This window comes from Bombina bombina, chromosome 4 (genome assembly GCF_027579735.1).
Source record: "Bombina bombina isolate aBomBom1 chromosome 4, aBomBom1.pri, whole genome shotgun sequence".
NCBI classification, from domain to species: Eukaryota; Metazoa; Chordata; class Amphibia; order Anura; family Bombinatoridae; genus Bombina; species Bombina bombina.
Window position 1 is genome coordinate 520,758,101 of NC_069502.1, and position 19,597 is coordinate 520,777,697.

Consider the following 19,597-nt stretch of genomic DNA (forward strand, 5'->3'; position numbering starts at 1 on the left):
ATTTAAGGATTATATTCACTCTGCCAATAGTAAGGTTTTAGCTTGCTTGCCTCGAGCTGTTAAACGCAAACATTTACAAGAATTTGAAGGTGGTACTTCTTTGGCCTTTAGCTCATCAGGGATTTCCCTTAGGAGCAGCCCCTCTGACTCGGAAGACTCTCTTTCTGAGAATAGGCTCTTAGGACTCTGGTGCTGTGCAGAGGAGGTGCCCTTTAATTTCAGGCTTCAGCATATTCACGCTTCATTGCAGGAAGTTTTAATTGCTTTTGAGGTAGATGATTGCTGCAGTTAAGCAACCTATTTAGATGATTGATAAATATTTTAAGGCAGCTGCCAAGCAGCCCTCCTCTTTTCTTGTGCCTCATTCAGTTTCTGAGATTTATTGGCAAAGCCAGGTGTTCCTTTTGTTCTCTCTACCAAGTTTAAATCTGTTTCCTTTATACAAAAATTTGGGAAACTATTCCTAAGATGGATGCAACTATTTCCACTCTGTCCAGGCATACCACTATTTCTTTGGAGGATAGTGCCCCTTTTAACGACTTTTTAGATGGAAAACATGAAGGTTTCATAGGCAATGCTTTCAGCTTGCAGGTTTTGTTTAGACCCGCAGTCAGTTTTGCCTGCGTAGCTGCTGCTTCCGCTATTTGGTGTGACAATCTTAAAACTGGTTTCTGGGGAAACCACTTTGGATGAGAGTCATGATTGCATTTATCGCCTTAGAACAGCCCATTCCTTTATTTGTGATACAGCAGTTAAATTAATAAAGTTGCATTACCAGTTATAGGTAGACGAGCTTGTGGCTTAAGTTTTTGTTTGCAAATTTGATATCTAAATACGTTTTCTCCATTTTAACAGTGAATCTATGCTTGGGCATGGACTGGATGCTTTTGCCACAGTCACTGCAAGAAAGGGAGCTTTTCTGGCCCAGGATATAAAATCTAAGGTTAATCTTAGAACTGCAGGTGTTCAGGAACCTTGGGTATTGCAAATAATTTCCCAGGGGTATTGAATAAGCTTTCACTCGAGGCCTCCTCAGGAAAGTTTTTCTCTCTCTTGAGTTCCCTGAGATCTTTTAAATGCCCAAGCTTTCTTTGTTTGTGTGAGATATGGAATTAATAGAACTGATTTATCAGTTCCAACTCCAGAATTAAACTAGTTTTTTTTTTTAAAATCTCTTTATAGAACCAAAGAAATAGGGTGTTTTTCTGCCTATTTTCAGTCTCAAAATATTGAACAAATATTTGAAAATTCCTACTTTCCAGATGGAAACAATTCACACTTTACTTCCTTTAGTGGAGAAGGGTCAGTTAATGTCTATTGTCCTGCTCGGGTGAGCATGGTTTGGGGTTTAGAGCCCAGTAGAAGAGGTGACTGGACACTGGTTGGTAATTTCACTAAAAGGTAGAGAGGTAATGCTCCCTTTAGTGTTCTTTCCCTTCTTAGGCATCACATTAAACACAGATTAGGCATGTTTATTGTAATAGGATCTGTAGAGCCGTATACTGGTCAAAGAATTTGCATTCTGTGGAGCTGTACACAGGACTTGGTTTCTGTTTAGCTGTACACAGGTCTGGACACAGGACTTGAAATCTTTCAAGCTGTACACTGGACTCAGGACCTGAAATCTGCAGAGCTGGGTTTAGGACTGGATACTCAGAATTCACAAGCTGTGGAGAGGTCGGGTACCAAACTGGCAGAAAGGATCCAATACGAATAATAAGTACAAAGTCCAGGACAAGCCAGGGGTCAGGATACCAGGAATCAGTCCGATCATATCACAAAAACTAGGATTATCCAAAAGAATGATCAGAAGACTTGCCTGGATCAGGAGCTAGAAAATTACCAATACAACAGATTGCAGGATAGAGGTTAGAGGCACAAATATAGGGGTGAACCACAATATCAAGGCATGACAACCATAGACCTGAAAGATTCTTATTTTGCATATTCCTATTTACAGGAATCGTGTAAAGTTCTTGATATCTGCTTTTCTAGACAAGTATTATCAGTTTGTCAGTTCGTTGGCCTTCCTTTTGGTCTGGCTACAGCTCCCAGGGTGTTTATAAAAGTGCTGGGAGCTCTGTTGCCTGTAGCTCCAGCTCAAGGAATTTCTGTAATTTATTTTGATGATATTCTGGTACAGGCTTTCTCTTTCCATCTGACTGTGTCTCACATGGTTGGAAAATATATTTTTTTCTGAAGTTCCTAATCAATTCTGTGACTTTTTGTTTATGTGACAGATCAGTGCAGACTGAAGCTGAAACAAGTATTTGTGCGCTTTTGCAGCTGAATCCTCGCCCTTACAATGGTCAGTGCATACAAGTTTTGGACCTTATGGTGGTTGCAGTTCCATTTGCTAGATTTCTTCTTTGGCCCTCCAGTTGTAAATGCTGCATCAATGGAATAGAGATCATAGGGATCTGTCTCACAGGACTCTGTTGGATCACATGACAAGACAGTCCCTGCATTGGTGGCAGACTCGCCAGTTCTTGGTTCAGGGAGCCTCCTTTGTTCAACTAGTGTGTGTGAATAGTAATCTACACAGATGCCAGTCTGGTAGGTTGAGGTAGTGTCTGGGGGGTCTTGGAGAGTGCAGTAAGTTTGGTCTCTTCAGAAGGTGAGGTTACCAATATGTATTCTGGAACTTCGTGCAATTTTCAGGGCTCTCCAGAGGTGACCCGACCTCAGACACAATTTTTTCTGAGATTCCAGTAAGATGTCACAACAGTGGCCTATGTCAATCATCAGTGGGGAACCCGCAGTTCCTTAACAATGGGGGAAATGTTCCACCTCATCAGTTGGGCTTTGAGCCATCATTGCATGAGTTGTGAACTATTATGAGGCAGAGTTTCTGAGTCACCAGTGTCTTCATCCCAGAGGAATGTTCTCCAAATCATGAAGTTTTGTACCAGGTTGTGAGTCGTTAGGATCTGTTTGCATCACAAACTGCCTTAATATAGTTTCAGGATTCTGATCCTCAAGTCTTATAGATGCCCTAGTGTTTTTTTTTTTTTAGTTGTTCAGCCTGATTTACAGTTTTCCTCCATATATGTTACTATTCAGTAGGGAAGTGCATTCAGCAGTTTTGTTAGCTATGCGGTTTTCTATTTGTTAAAGTGCAGCACAATAAGATCTGTGCATATCCAAAAAAAGCAGGTTGTTCAGGAAATTTTGGTTTCTTCTTTTTGTCCAGCTGCTAAAGACTTTAAGTAGCATTTTCTTCACAATTTGGATGATGAGAGATTTTGCCTCCTCTTACTGGTGAGGAGGGGAACTACCACACATAACTCATATACTCTCATCATAATGAAATAAATTAATTCACCAGGTAAGCTTACATTTTTCACTGATAAAGCTTCTTGGCAGTGTGTTTGTCAATTCACTCTCCATTATCATTGATTTATTCTTACTGTGGTTTCTTTGTGGGTATATATGACACTTTAAAAAGAAGCTTTATTTAAGATTTCCTGTTGTGCATATTTAATGTGGGGCCTAATACAACAGAGGACAATGGTACAACTGACACAATTCCTGGAGCTAATGTTTTCCACTTTACGGAAGCCGATGCCAAAGTAATACGGTTTGATAAACTCACCTTACGTCTAACTTTGGAAAAAACCCTCATATATCTACACACATCTGCTGAAATTGAAGCAGAAAGAAAAAGATCTCAACCTACATGGTATATATCTTTCGGGGTACACCGCAGAGGCTATATACCCAGGGGGTTTCGCATACGGAACGTACCTACCTTGGGCAGAAAAAAAACCCTCTTTCTGTGAACGGTGGTGCTTCATAGAGAATAAATGTTCTTTAGATCTGATTCTCTTAGTGATACAAGAGGTGGGACGATTACTTGACCTGGTCAAAACAGAGATAGCTGTTTACGAACAGCCAAACTTACCAAGATTACAGGCAGATAACACAGAAAACTGCAAGAAAAGATAGACAAATATGAGGCGGATCTTATTGAATTTAAGAACAAAAAATTGGAAGTGGTAATTGGAGACTACCGCCAAAAACGGGTCTACTTGTGGCAACTCTCAGCTAATGAAAGACAAAGACAACACCAGTTCCGGAGAAGACGCTCTAGATACCAGAAGCCAAAAGATCTAACTACGCTTGAAAGCTCTGGATCCGGGTCAGGATCTGAAGCTGAACAATCAGAGGGAAATAACAAGACCGTACAGCAAGCTACCGGAGTGGTTACTCGCTCAAAAAACTACACAGGCAAAGGGCCAGGACAAGGCGAGGTGGCTATAAAGGGAAAACCTCCTTTGAATCCATAGAAATGACTACTAATAGTATAGTGGTCAATTCAAGTATTCTTAACAAGGGTCTAACTTTCTTTCCTACTTGTAGGACTGACCCATTTGATTTTTTCATCGATAATTAAGAAATTTCAACGACAACTAAGCCTGAAAGAAAAATTCAGGGATACGGAAATGGAACAAAAACAACTCAAGAAGCGGTCTACATATACACCCCAGTTTCAAAACGCTACCATTAACACATTCAGCAGACTACTTCTGGAAGACATGAACAAATCATTTAAGCAGCATGAGAAGGATGTCTTTAATAACTTCTCCAAGAGGGAATGGAAGGCTTTAAGAGACCTTTCAGAGAATAAAGATCTTATCATTCGTGAAGGAGGGGCCCTTTTTCTCCTGAATTATACTGATTACAGGGAAGAAATAATTTCACAGCTTTCAGATGTGAATACCTATAGACCACTACAACACAATCCTACTAATACTTTTAAACAACATCTAGATGCATATATCAGATTGGTATACGAACAAGGCTTCATTGATAAAGATATTTGCTCATATCTAATGGTGAATCACCCGAGAATTCCGGTATTTTATACCTTACCAAAGATTCACAAACAACTCTCACCGCCCTCAGGTAGACCAATCGTGTCTGCTATAGGATCACTTCAACAGCCTATAGCCCCCTACGTTGACACTTTTCTACAACCCTTGGTTCGACAAATGCCTTCTTATCTAAGGGACTCTTCAGCCTTGCTTGACTTACTAAAGGACTTGAAAGGGATAGATGATGATGTACTGCTAGTCACATTGGATGTGACTAGCTTGTATACAGTGATCCCACATACTGATGGACTCCGAGCAATAGCGTGTCAGCTATCGAGATTCCCATATGTAGGACCCCCCTGACGTCCTACTCTACCTCCTGGAAGCTTGCCTTTCAACTAATTATTTTAGGTTTGAACACTACCTACAATTGATGAGGACGGTGATGGGGTCCAACGTGGCCCCATCTTACGCCAATCTCTATATGACATGTTTTGAGGAATTTGAAACCACATTATTTCAATCGAAGGAAATACTCTTTTTTTTTTTTTTTTTTTTTTTTTTTAAGAGGTATATAGACGACCTCTTTATGATCTGGTCTGGTACAGCAGAAAAATTGGATGAGTGGTTTCAACAACTAAATTCGATCAGTAGAGCCCTAAAATTCAAGATGCAAGCCAACAAGACCCAGATTGACTTTCTTGACGTCCGACTGTATAAGAAGGATGGGAAGATACACTCCACATTATTCCGGAAAGACACGGACAGAAATGCATGCTTGCATTTCACGAGTTGTCACCCTCCAGCACTGAAAAAAGCATTACCCAAATCGCAGCTTCTAAGGGTTATAAGAAACAATTCTGAAGTCAACAAAAATGATGAACAATTGGGAGAGATGATACATCGCTTCCAATCACGTAATTATCCCAAGAAACTTCTGACAAATCAGTGTGAAGAAGTATTATCGGAACCGGACAAAGAAAAAAAAAATCCGTAGCCCAGCAGGATGACATTTGTTACAACATATACTAGCGACAAGGTTTTACTTACGGATACATTAAACAAGCACTATGAGATTGTAAATACCGACAGAACATTACCACTTGTACAGATGAGACCACCTAGGATAGGGTATAGGAGGTACAGATCTCTACGTGATCTTCTAATTAAAACTGATCCGACACACTGTTACAAGCAGTCGACATGGCTAGATATTAAGAAACCAGGCGTGTTCAGATGCCTGGGATGTATAACATGTGGAGGCCTTATTACCAGTTCTTCGTTTACCTATCCCCACAGACGCACATCTTACAAGCATAAATTTCGTCTAACCTGCACTACTACACACATTGTGTATCTATTACACTGTAATTGCGGGTTATACTATGTGGGTAAGACCTCAGACGATCTCCAAACTCGGATGGCGAACCATCGCTCTGCCATCCAGACAGCACTGAAAAAAGGCACCTCAGAACAGCCTGTGGCCAGACATTTTCAAGAACAGCAACATAGTGTCACGGATCTTAAATATACTATCATTGACCACGTACCACCGATGTTGAGAGGAGGTGATATGAATAAAGTACTGTTACAAAGAGAGGCTTAATGGACATTCCTCCTGGATACAATTATACCTAAGGGCCTAAATACCCACCTGGACTGGCAGGTCTTTCTGTAATAATACAGTCTAAGATATCTTTGTGTCTATTTTGAGATCCACAATCCAGGACCTCTAAAACCAGATACTTATAATATTTCTTCTTTTTCTTACTTTTTTATTCTTTTCCTTTGATCTTCTCTTCTATGATCTGGCTTACTGTTTCTTTATTTTGTTTCTTTATTTTGTTATACTCTCTAAAATAATATGGGACTGTATTCCACTGCCTAATATTGCACTGGGACTCTGCATGTTTCCTTGTTTGGCTTACGGCATTCTATCTTTTTATGGGCTCTATCTAAATAAGGGGTCTGTCTTTCTGGATTTTCCTCCCTTTTTTTAACAATTACTAACCAAAGTGGTGTTTTTTCATCAATTCTCTATTTGCTGTTTCTGGTTGTTTCCCCATTCTAAGTTATTGGATTGTGTTATATATTACCCTACACTTCTGTATTTGTTTATGGTTGCCTAGCAACCCTGACAGACCGCTCATTCAGTTTGACCCGATTCTACTATTTCCGGTAGCGGGTCTATTTTCATTGGTTAATATGGTTACCACGTAATGTCCACATTTTGGACTGCTCGGATCTGTCAGGTAATCTATCGCAACATTACATAGTATTAGTAGCTTCCTTGTATTGAAATTCCACAGTCCACTGTTTCCCCGTTTTTAAGATATTCGATTGTGTCATATATACCCCTACGCTTCTGTATTTGTTTATGGTTGCCTAGCAACCCTGACAGACCGCTCATTCAGTCTGACCCGATTGTACTATTTCCAGTAGCGGGTCTACTTTCGTTGGTTACTATGGTTACCACATAATGTCCACATTTTGGACTCTGACTGCTCGGATCTATCGCAACATCACATAGTATTAGTAGCGTCCTTGTATTGAGATTCCACATTTGCTAACATGCTGTTTTAGGATATTAAGTTTTCTACGTATTCTGTCATTTTTACACGTTGCCTCGGGCGATCGCTTCCCCAATGGTTGGGGGCATGTCCACTGAGAAGAGCGTGATGATGTTTGTTGTATAGATAAAACACGGGTGGTGGGTTAACATAATAGTCTTCGTAAGTCTGAGGACGGGTCGTTCGTGACCCGAAAACGTTCACTAATAAAGTGACTATTCTTGGCAAGACCTTTGGAGTGCTTTTCTGTTCTATGTTTATTCTTTGAACAGCACCCACAGCTTATTGCACAAGACAAGTGGACACGCACCGGGTACCATCAAAAGTCTACCTGTTGGTGAATTCCTCAGAATTCGAAGAAATTGCTCGGATGAACAAACATTCAAAGTTAGAGCAGAGGAATTTACAGACTAATTCAACGAGGTTACAGCAAAAGAAAAATCAAAGAAGCAAAATACAGAGCATTACACACCAATCAGAGAATTCTTATATAAGAAAAATAAAACAGAATCACAAACTCCGAGATTAATCCTCACCTACAGTGATCAAACTCCAGAAATAGTGAGAATTATCAACAAACATTGGAATATACTAATGACTGACCCAGTACGGAAATCTCAACTGGGAGAAAAACCAGCCATTGGTTTTAGACGGGCAAAAAATATAAAAGATATGGTCAGCCATAGTCATTTTCAAACTAGGAAAAACAAATCGGCTTTTAGACCGGGGTCACACAGATGTGAAAACTGCAGCACTTGCAAACATATGATACCTATGACTGAAGCAACTGATAGATTTGGAAAAAGACATACCATCAAAAGATATATCAGTTGCAACACTGAAGGAGTTATTTATGCTCTACGCTGTAGCTGTGATTTATTATACGTTAGAATGACAACACGTAAGCTAAGATCAAGATTAATGGAACATCTGAGAAACATTAAAAACGCAACAAAAGACCTAGAAAATGGTAAAGCACTGACGAGTGTGGCTATGCATTTCTTGCAATACCATCATTCCAACCAAGAGGAATTAAAATGTTGGGGTATAGAAAGAATCAGTCTAGGAATAAGAGGAGGCGATCTAGAATCGGCACTCCTGAAGGCAGAGAGTAGATGGATTTACCTACTCAATACAGTTTCCCCCAAGGGCATGAATGAACAAAACATCTACTATATCTTTCTGTAATTAACATCTGTAAGAAACAACGTAACTCATATGAACAGCCCACAGTAAAAAGAAAAAGTAATACACAAACTTCAAACCAAACATGTTGAATATATATCTTCAAACTGTTTAGTTCAATATCTTATCAGATTTAGTATGCAGTTATATCCACCTTAACTGTAATCATAATCTATTACACATAGACTAGAATATGTTATTAAAGTTATTAACACACACTTATTATTTTAGATGATACAAATTTTATTATACACAATAAATTATAAGATGATAATACAAGTAATATTGCATTCACGAACACTTTCTTGCCACTTTCATTGTCTATATAAATTGATAATAAGTCACATAGACCTCAACACAACAAAATTGAGTTTAAATTCACTAGTATAGATGTTTAGCAATTGACTGCTATAAAAAATTCTATTTTCGCTTTTTTGTCAATTTCATATTATTTTCACTTGATCCTAAATTTTATTTTAATTTTAATAATTTTATTTATATTATTTCACACTATTCACAACGATTATAAATTTTTTAGAATTCTAATAATTTATCACCAATTCCCCACTCACACATTTATAGTGTTAAAACTTTAATTTGGTGGAAGACATAATGCAACTTTAGACTTAATACAATAAAGAATCACTAAAGATGGATACTAACCATACAGAATGTACATAGAATCAGAGAAAAATATAGTATATGGTGGCCAAGTTACCAAATTACCAGAAGACCATCATAACAGAAAGATAAATACATGGGTAAACATAAACCACTATATATATATATATATATTTCTCCAACATAGGTGTGTCCGGTCCACGGCGTCATCCTTACTTGTGGGATATTCTCTTCCCCAACAGGAAATGGCAAAGAGCCCAGCAAAGCTGGTCACATGATCCCTCCTAGGCTCCGCCTACCCCAGTCATTCTCTTTGCCGTTGTACAGGCAACATCTCCACGGAGATGGCTTAGAGTTTTTTAGTGTTTAACTGTAGTTTTTATTATTCAATCAAGAGTTTGTTATTTTAAAATAGTGCTGGTATGTACTATTTACTCAGAAACAGAAAAGAGATGAAGATTTCTGTTTGTATGAGGAAAATGATTTTAGCACCGTAACTAAAATCCATGGCTGTTCCACACAGGACTGTTGAGAGCAATTAACTTCAGTTGGGGGAACAGTGTGCAGTCTCTTACTGCTTGAGGTATGACACATTCTAACAAGACGATGTAATGCTGGAAGCTGTCATTTTCCCTATGGGATCCGGTAAGCCATGTTTATTAAGATAGTAAATAAGGGCTTCACAAGGGCTTATTAAGACTGTAGACTTTTTCTGGGCTAAATCGATTCATTATTAACACATATTTAGCCTTGAGGAATCATTTATTCTGGGTATTTTGATATGATTATATCGGCAGGCACTGTTTTAGACACCTTATTCTTTAGGGGCTTTCCCTAATCATAGTCAGAGCCTCATTTTCGCGCCGGTATGGCGCACTTGTTTTTGAGGACAGCATGGCATGCAGCTGCATGTGTGTGGAGCTCTGATACATAGAAAAGTCTTTCTGAAGGCATCATTTGGTATCGTATTCCCCTTTGGGCTTGGTTGGGTCTCAGCAAAGCAGATTCCAGGGACTGTAAAGGGGTTAAATATAAAAACGGCTCCGGTTCCGTTATTTTAAGGGTTAAAGCTTCCAAATTTGGTGTGCAATACTTTTAAGGCTTTAAGACACTGTGGTGAAATTTTGGTGAATTTTGAACAATTCCTTCATACTTTTTCGCAATTGCAGTAATAAAGTGTGTTTAGTTTAAAATTTAAAGTGACAGTAACGGTTTTATTTTAAAACGTTTTTTGTGCTTTGTTATCAAGTTTATGCCTGTTTAACATGTCTGAACTACCAGATAGATTGTGTTCTGACTGTGGGGAAACCAAGGTTCCTTCTCATTTAACTATATGTATTTTATGTCATAAAAAAATTTAGTAAAAATGATGCCCAAGATGATTCCTCAAGTGAGGGGAGTAAGCATGGTACTGCATCATCCCCTCCTTCGTCTACACCAGTCTTGCCCATACAGGAGGCCCCTAGTACATCTAGTGCGCCAATACTCCTTACTATGCAACATTTAACGGCTGTAATGGATAATTCTATCAAAAACATTTTAGCCAATATGCCCACTTATCAGCGAAAGCGCGACTGCTCTGTTTTAGAAAATTCTGTAGAGCATGAGAACGCTGATGATATGGTTTCTGAAGGGCCCCTACACCAGTCTGAGGGGGCCAGGGAGGTTTTGTCTGAGGGAGAAATTTCAGATTCAGGAAACATTTCTCAACAAGCTGAACCTGATGTGATTACTTTTAAATTTAAGTTGGAACATCTCCGCGCTCTGCTTAAGGAGGTGTTATCCAATTTGGATGATTGTGATTATCTGGTCATTCCAGAACCACTATGTAAAATGGAAAAGTTCTTAGAGGCCCCGGGGCCCCCCGAAGCTTTTCCTATATCCAAGCGGGTGGCGTACATTGTTAGTAAAGAATGGGACAGGCCCGGTATACCTTTAGTACCTCCCCCCATATTTATAAAATTGTTTTCCTATAGTCGACCCCAGAAAGGACTGATGGCAGACAGTCCCCAAGGTCGAGGGGGCGGTTTCTACTCTACACAAGCGCGCCACTATACCCATAGAAGATAGTTGTGCTTTCCAAGATCCTATGGATAAAAAATTAGAAGGTCTGCTAAAAAAGATGTTTGTTCAGCAAGGTTCCCTTCTACAACCAATTGCATGCATTGTCCCTGTCACTGCAGCCGCGTGTTTCTAGTTTGATGAGCTAGGAAAGGCGATTATTAGTAATTCTTCTTCTTATGAGGAGATTATGGACAGAATTCGTGCTCTTAAATTGGCTAATTCTTTCAACCTAGACGCCACCTTGCAATTGGCTAGGTTAGCGGCGAAAAAATTCTGGGTTTGCTATTGTGGCGCAGAGCGCTTTGGTTAAAATCTTGGGCAGCGGATGCGTCTTCCAAGAACAAATTGCTTGACATTCCTTTCAAGGGGAAAACACTCTTTGGCCCTGACTTGAAAGAGATTATCTCTGATATCACTGGGGGCAAGGGCCACGCCCTTCCTCAGGATAGGTCTTTTCAAGACCAAAAATAAACCTAAGTTTCGTCCCTTTCGCAGAAACGGATCAGCCCCAAGGGCTACGTCCTCTAAGCAGGAAGGTAATACTTCTCAAGCCAATCCAGCCTGGAGACCTATGCAAGGCTGGAACAAAGGAAAGCAGGCCAGGAAACCTGCCACTGCTACCAAGACAGCATGAAATGCGGGCCCCCAATCCGGGACCGGATCTGGTGGGGGGCAGACTCTCTCTCTTCGCTCAGGCTTGGGCAAGAGATGTTCTGGATCCTTGGGCGCTAGAAATAGTCTCCCAAGGTTATTCTCTGGAGTTCAAGGGGCTTCCTCCAAGGGGGAGGTTCCACAGGTCTCAGTTGTCTTCAGACCACATAAGAAGACAGGCATTCTTACATTGGGTAGAAGACCTGCTAAAAATGGGAGTGATTCATCCTGTTCCATTAGGAGAACAAGGGATGGGGTTCTACTCCAATCTGTTCATAGTTCCCAAAAAAGAGGGAACGTTCAGACCAATCTTAGATCTCAAGATCTTGAACAAGTTTCTCAAGGTTCCATCGTTCAAGATGGAAACCATTCGAACACTTCTTCCTTCCATCCAGGAAGCTCAATTCATGACCAAGGTGGATTTCAAGGATGCGTATCTACATATTCCTATCCACAAGGAACATCATCGGTTCCTAAGGTTTGCATTCCTGGACAAGCATTTCCAGTTCGTGGCGTTTTCTTTCGGATTAGCCACTGCTCCTAGGATTTTCTCATAGGTACTAGGGTCCCTTCTGGCGGTGCTAAGACCAAGGGGCATTGCTGTAGTACCTTACTTGGACGACATTCTGATTCGAGCGTCGTCCCTTCCTCAAGTAAAGGCTCACACGGACATTGTCCTGGCCTTTCTCAGATCTCACGGATGGAAAGTGAACGTGGAAAAGAGTTCTCTATCTCCGTCAACGAGGGTTCCCTTCTTGGGAACTATAATAGACTCCTTAGAAATGAGGATTTTTCTGACAGAAGCCAGAAAAACAAAACTTCTAGACTCTTGTCGGATACTTCATTCCGTTCCTCTTCCTTCCATAGCGCAGTGCATGGAAGTGATAGGTTTGATGGTAGCGGCAATGGACATAGTTCCTTTTGTGCGCATTCATCTAAGACCATTACAACTGTTCATGCTCAGTCAGTGGAATGGGGACTATTCAGACTTGTCTCCGAAGATACAAGTAAATCAGAGGACCAGAGACTCATTCCGTTGGTGGCTGTCCCTGGACAACCTGTCACAAGGGATGACCTTCCGCAGACCAGAGTGGGTCATTGTCACGACCGACGCCAGTCTGATGGGCTGGGGCGCGGTCTGGGGATCCCTGAAAGCTCAGGGTCTTTGGTCTCGGGTAGAATCTCTTCTACCGATAAATATTCTGGAACTGAGAGCGATATTCAATGCTCTCAAAGCTTGGCCTCAGCTAGCGAGGGCCAAGTTCATACATCAACCATCAGGGGGGAACAAGGAGTTCCCTAGCGATGGAAGAAGTGACCAAAATCATTCTATGGGCGGAGTCTCACTCCTGCCACCTGTCTGCTATCCACATCCCAGGAGTGGAAAATTGGGAAGCGGATTTTCTGAGTCGTCAGACATTGCATCCGGGGGAGTGGGTACTCCATCCGGAAATCTTTGCCCAAGTCACTCAACCGTGGGGCATTCCAGACATGGATCTGATGGCCTCTCGTCAGAACTTCAGAGTTCCTTACTACGGGTACAGATCCAGGGATCCCAAGGCGGCTCTAGTGGATGCACTAGTAGCACCTTGGACCTTCAAACTAGCTTATGTGTTCCCGCCGTTTCCTCTCATCCCCAGGCTGGTAGCCAGGATCAATCAGGAGAGGGCGTCGGTGATTTTGATAGCTCCTGCGTGGCCACGCAGGACTTGGTATGCAGATCTGGTGAATATGTCATCGGCTCCACCATGGAAGCTACCTTTGAGACGAGACCTTCTTGTTCTAGGTCCGTTCGACCCACTCCAGCTGACTGCTTGGAGATTGAACGCTTGATCTTATCAAAGCGAGGGTTCTCAGATTCTGTTATTAATACTCTTGTTCAGGCCTGAAAGCCTGTAACCAGAAAAATTACCACATAATTTGGTATATCTGTTGGTGTGAATCTGCAGGATTCCCTTGGGACAAGGTTAAGATTCCTAAGAGTCTATCCTTCCTTCGAGAAGGATTGGAAAAAGGATTATCTGCAAGTTCCTTGATGGGACAGATTTCTGCCTTGTCTGTGTTACTTCACAAAAAGCTGGCAGCTGTGCCAGATGTTCTAGCCTTTGTTCAGGCTCTGGTTAGAATCAAGCCTGTTTACAAAATTTTGACTCCTCCTTGGAGTCTCAACCTAGTTCTTTCAGTTCTTCAGGGGGTTCCGTTTGAACCCTTACATTCCGTTGATATTAAGTTATTATCTTGGAAAGTTTTGTTTTTGGTTGCAATTTCTTCTGCTAGAAGAGTTTCAGAATTATCTGCTCTGCAGTGTTCTTCTCCTTATCTGGTGTTCCATGCAGATAAGGTGGTTTTGCGTACTAAACCTGGTTTTCTTCCAAAAGTTGTTTCTAACAAAAACATTAACCAGGAGATAGTTGTGCCTTCTTTGTGTCCTAATCCAGTTTCAAAGAAGGAACGTTTGTTGCACAACTTGGATGTAGTTCGTGCTCTCAAATTTTACTTAGCAGCTACTAAGGATTTCAGACAAACTTTGTCTTTGTTTGTTGTTTATTCTGGTAAACGGAGAGGTCAAAAAGCAACTTCTACCTCTCTCTCCTTCTGGATTAAAAGCATTATCCGATTGGCTTATGAGACTGCCGGACGGCAGTCTCCTGAAAGAATCACAGCTCACTCCACTAGGGCTGTGGCTTCCACATGGGCCTTCAAGAACGAGGCTTCTGTTGATCAGATATGTAAGGCAGCGACTTGGTCTTCACTGCACACTTTTTCTAAATTTTACAAATTTGATACTTTTGCTTCTTCTGAGGCTATTTTTGGGAGAAAGGTTTTGCAAGCCGTGGTGCCTTCCATTTAGGTGACCTGATTTGCTCCCTCCCTTCATCCGTGTCCTAAAGCTTTGGTATTGGTTCCCACAAGTAAGGATGACGCCGTGGACCGGACACACCTATGTTGGAGAAAACAGAATTTATGTTTACCTGATAAATTACTTTCTCCAACGGTGTGTCCGGTCCACGGCCCGCCCTGGTTTTTTTAATCAGGTCTGATAATTTATTTTCTTTAACTACAGTCACCACGGTACCATATGGTTTCTCCTATGCAAATATTCCTCCTTAACGTCGGTCGAATGACTGGGGTAGGCGGAGCCTAGGAGGGATCATGTGACCAGCTTTGCTGGGCTCTTTGCCATTTCCTGTTGGGGAAGAGAATATCCCACAAGTAAGGATGACGCCGTGGACCGGACACACCGTTGGAGAAAGTAATTTATCAGGTAAACATAAATTCTGTTTTATATATATATATATATATATATATATATATATATTAACAAAGATTGATAAAGAAAGATTTAGGCAATTACTAAGGTAAACACATAACATATATAAGAAGATTTCATTATCTCCTATTACGTTATCAATAATGAAGGAAACGATTTACTGCCAATATAGCATGATAAGACCAACAATATTCCCCCATTATTCAGTGACATCAAAATCACATAAATTTGAACAATAAATCTAACACTTGGACATCCTTTAAATTGAATTTATAATATACTGAATATAATAAAACAAAAATAAAATTCACAACATTCTAAATGTGATAATTTGCGCTAATTTGTAATACTAAAAATCATGAATGGGATCAACTAACTCAATAATTATACTCTATATACGAATAATAATATACCAGAACTAGAATCGATTGTATTGTCTTTCTATTGAATTTGAGGGAAACATTATCAGGTATATACCACCTTTAGATCAAGACACGAGAGGTGAGTGACAGCTACTTAATCCAATCCTTAAAGGATTACTTTCTGTTATAATGTTTAAGCTAAACAACTAACATATTAAAGTTAATAAACATTAATTAAAACCTACTGACCTATATTTTCTCCAAAACGAAGTTTCATAACGTTCTAAAAGTTATATCTTTTATTCGCTGATGATGTCACGTTATCCTGCCCACTATTTTCAGCACTGAGTGTTCAAAATACTTAAACCAATAACTTTGTGTTTAAAGCGCCATTTTGAAACCTAGGTATTGTAAACGGATTGGTACAGAGCAAAGTATACCCGCGGACTGGGTTTGGAAAACAAATTTGCAGACAAGATTTCTGATATACGGTAGAGATATGTTAATGAAATGCTATTGATAAAAAGCGTATTTGGGGTAGTTAGTTAGTAACAGGCATAGAAAATATTTACTTACAGTGGCCCTTTAACATAAGGAGGCGGGACTTCCGGTTACCGGAACACGTAAATATGCAAACACCGGGCCACTCGCTGCCTTTGAGAAAGCCCGGAAAGGGCGAAACATGTCAGAGTAGTTGGGAGGAGAAAATCTTTTAATTTAATGTTTAGATAGAACGACGTTGAATCCAATGTTTAACTGTTGACAATTCAAACAAATAATTTAGAATCCTAACTGTGGTGGCCATTGGCCAATCTGTATCCGTATTTGCACACTATATATTATTAGAGGATGTATTTGATACATTATAACATCCTGTACTAACTAAATTATAACTGTAGCAATAACGGATTTAAGTATACAATTGAAGTACAAGTATTCAAACAAGGGAACCAGTAATGGGAATATTTCATGTATCAACTGAATCGCATTTAAAATTATAGCTGTAACAACTTAAAAGAATATTGGTTACCGTATTCTGGAGAATTTATACCGAAATTGTTAGCACTAATTACAACAGATAACATGATACTAAGTAGTACTTTCTCATACCTATGAGGTGATAATACACCTGTTACTCTAGGGGAATAAATATCAGGATATCCCACTTGTGTATTGATGCAGTACATACAAGTAAATTATATTGCTCCTGACAAGAATACTATTACTTTAAAACAGAAATAATCAACTTTATATGCACTAATCTTTAACACTCCTTTGAAGCTAATAACAGTATTTACCCTCAGGTAAACCTCAGGTATATTAACTCCTACATTAAACCTAGAGAGTGAGAAGTGGGTAATACTCTTCATGTGCATTAACTCCCTAAATCTCCTAGGTGGTATTCTAATCACAGCAATACTGACATAGTGATATAAACTGTAGGAGTGGAACTTGAACAATCACTTTATGCACATTAATCTTAGAACCTTAACTGAAGACATACAGTGTTATTAATCCAGCCTGAAGGACATTACTGACAACTGGAGAACAACAGTTATTAATGGAAAATCAGTTCATGAACTGTCACAATTAAGACGTCCTAATAATAATACATCAACTATTATATTTGTGTCCTAAGTACTGTCATAATCTACGGATATTACCTTCACTCAATATCACGATTGTGTGATTTCCCGTGCAGCAATACTTGGTCACCCAGCATATGATAATATTATAATAATTAAATATATATTAATCAAGTTACAGACAGCAATCAATTATATTACTTAATCTGACCCTGTATTATACAGACCACAGAATTGATTGGTACATTGTTACTAGTCTAGTTACAAGCACATCCCCTTAAGATAGTGATATATCTGGTATAACCACACACATATTACTCATAGGGAAAGAACCAATACAATGCATTGATCAATAAGTGTGATCTATAAGGTACTAAAACAAATTACATCTTATTGACTCTGTAACACGGTTATATTGATAATTGTCTATACAGATAACCAAACATTGGAATTATATCCACTAATCTGATGTCAGATACTTGACATCACATTAATATATTATTTGTCAGTTCTATCTACCATTTGGTTTTTAACTATTTGAGTGTGTTTTTTGTGTGATATCAAATTTTAATTTTAAAACAATAAAAGTTATATTTTAACTCTAACCGTTAAGTTCAGCCTTCTAGTCTGGGCTATAGAGTGCTATAAGTGCATGCTTTTGGAGTGAAACACCTTGTTTCACTATTTGTCAGTTTAGACCGCTCATTCAGTCTGACCCGATTCTACTATTTCCAGTAGCGGGTCTACTTTCGTTGGTTACTATGGTTACCACATAATGTCCACATTTTGGACTCTCTGACTGCTCGGATCTGTCGGGTAATCTATCGCAACATCACATAGTATTAGTGGCGTCCTTGTATTGAGATTCCACATTTGCTAACATGCTGTTTTAGGATATTAAGTTTTCTACGTATTCTGTCTTTTTTACACGTTGCCTCGGGCGATCGCTTCCCCAATGGTTGGGGGCGTGTCCACTGAAAAGACTGTGATGATGTTTGTTGTATAGATAACACGGGTGGTGGGTTAACATAATAGTCTTTGTAAGTCTGAGGACGGGTCGTTTGTGACCCGAAAACGTTCACTAATAAAGTGACTATTCTTGGCAAGACCTTTGGAGTGCTTTTCTGTTCTCTGTTCTATGTTCTTTGAACAGCACCCAAGGCAAACAATATGAAATCCGGAGTGCACATTGTTTGGAAAAAAAAAAAATAAAAAAAAAAAAAATATATATATATATATATATATATATATTATTGATTTTGGAGAGAGAATATATACTATAAAATGCTAGTTACAACCTGCTGTGGCTATATAAGGGAAATATATATTTGTATTATGAAATAGCAGTGCTCTGTAGGTTCGATGAATAACAAGCAGCATGTGCAAATTCAACAGAGGCTATCATTGACTATTTTTCTAGTGTACCTAATGTATGAAAATGAGAAACTAATTTAGGTAATTGGTGTATATCACACAATGTAATTTGGTGGAATACTTTTTTGGGTTAGGAAAGTGGGTGGCATGTTTTTGAGGGGGGGCAGAAACAGTAAAAAAAATTGGTATACTTTATCTGATGATATTTTTTATAATTCAACACCTTCAAACATAGTGCTTTCTAATAAGTCTTAGGTAATGCAACCTGTAAATTAATTACACAAAGAAATACCACCAGATGTCTCAGGGATTACATGGTTTAAATCTTTGTTTTCTTCCTACACAGTCCAAGAAATCAACGTGATGGTCCTGGAATGTTGGTCCTTGCTCCAACTCGTGAATTAGCCCTTCAAGTAAAGGAGGAGTGTTCAAAATACAAATATAAAGGATTTGAGAGGTATGGCATTAAGAGATTTAAAGTAGATTACTTCTGATTATTTGCTGATATCATGTTATAGAAAGTGGGATATTAACTGTATTGAAAAGACAATGCAATGGCAAATAGAAATAAAACCAAAAATAGTTAAAGGGATAGTCTAGTCAAAATTAAACTTTCATGATTTCAGCTAGAGCATGCAATTTTAAGCACCTTTCTAATTTACTCATATTATCAATTTTTCTTTGTTTGCTTGTTATCTTTATTTGAAAAAGGAAGAATATAAGCTTAGGAGCCGTGACATTTTTGGTTCAGCACTTGGTTAGCTCTTACTGATTGATGTCTAAATGCTCTATCTGAATTGTGGAAGTTTAATTTTGACTAGACTATTCTTTTAATTTCCAGCTGCACATCTAGCAAAAAGGCTTTCAATTAATGACATAAATGGGACTCCATTTAAAGAGACAATGTTTCAAGCTTTACACACATCTTAGCAGTAGCACATGTGTAATGTTTAAAGCATTTATGTTTCTAGTAAATTTGAACAGTATGTACAGCAAATGTTAACTATTATTTTGAGGTGCTCTCTCTAACATAAGTGTATCTATAATGTGACTGGCTCTTAGTACAATCTGTGACTGGCTATTTGTGGGGAAAAAT

General features: G+C 39.2%; 1 protein-coding gene across 1 annotated transcript in view; it reads left to right on the plus strand.

Moving 5' to 3' along the window:
- DDX43 (DEAD-box helicase 43) overlaps positions 1-19,597 on the plus strand; it is a 1,089,992-nt gene that overhangs the window by 471,533 nt on the left and 598,862 nt on the right. Inside the window, exon 9 of the mRNA XM_053712000.1 lies at positions 18,848-18,958. Coding sequence (XP_053567975.1) covers positions 18,848-18,958 — 111 coding nt within the window. The remainder of the gene's footprint in view (positions 1-18,847; positions 18,959-19,597) is intronic.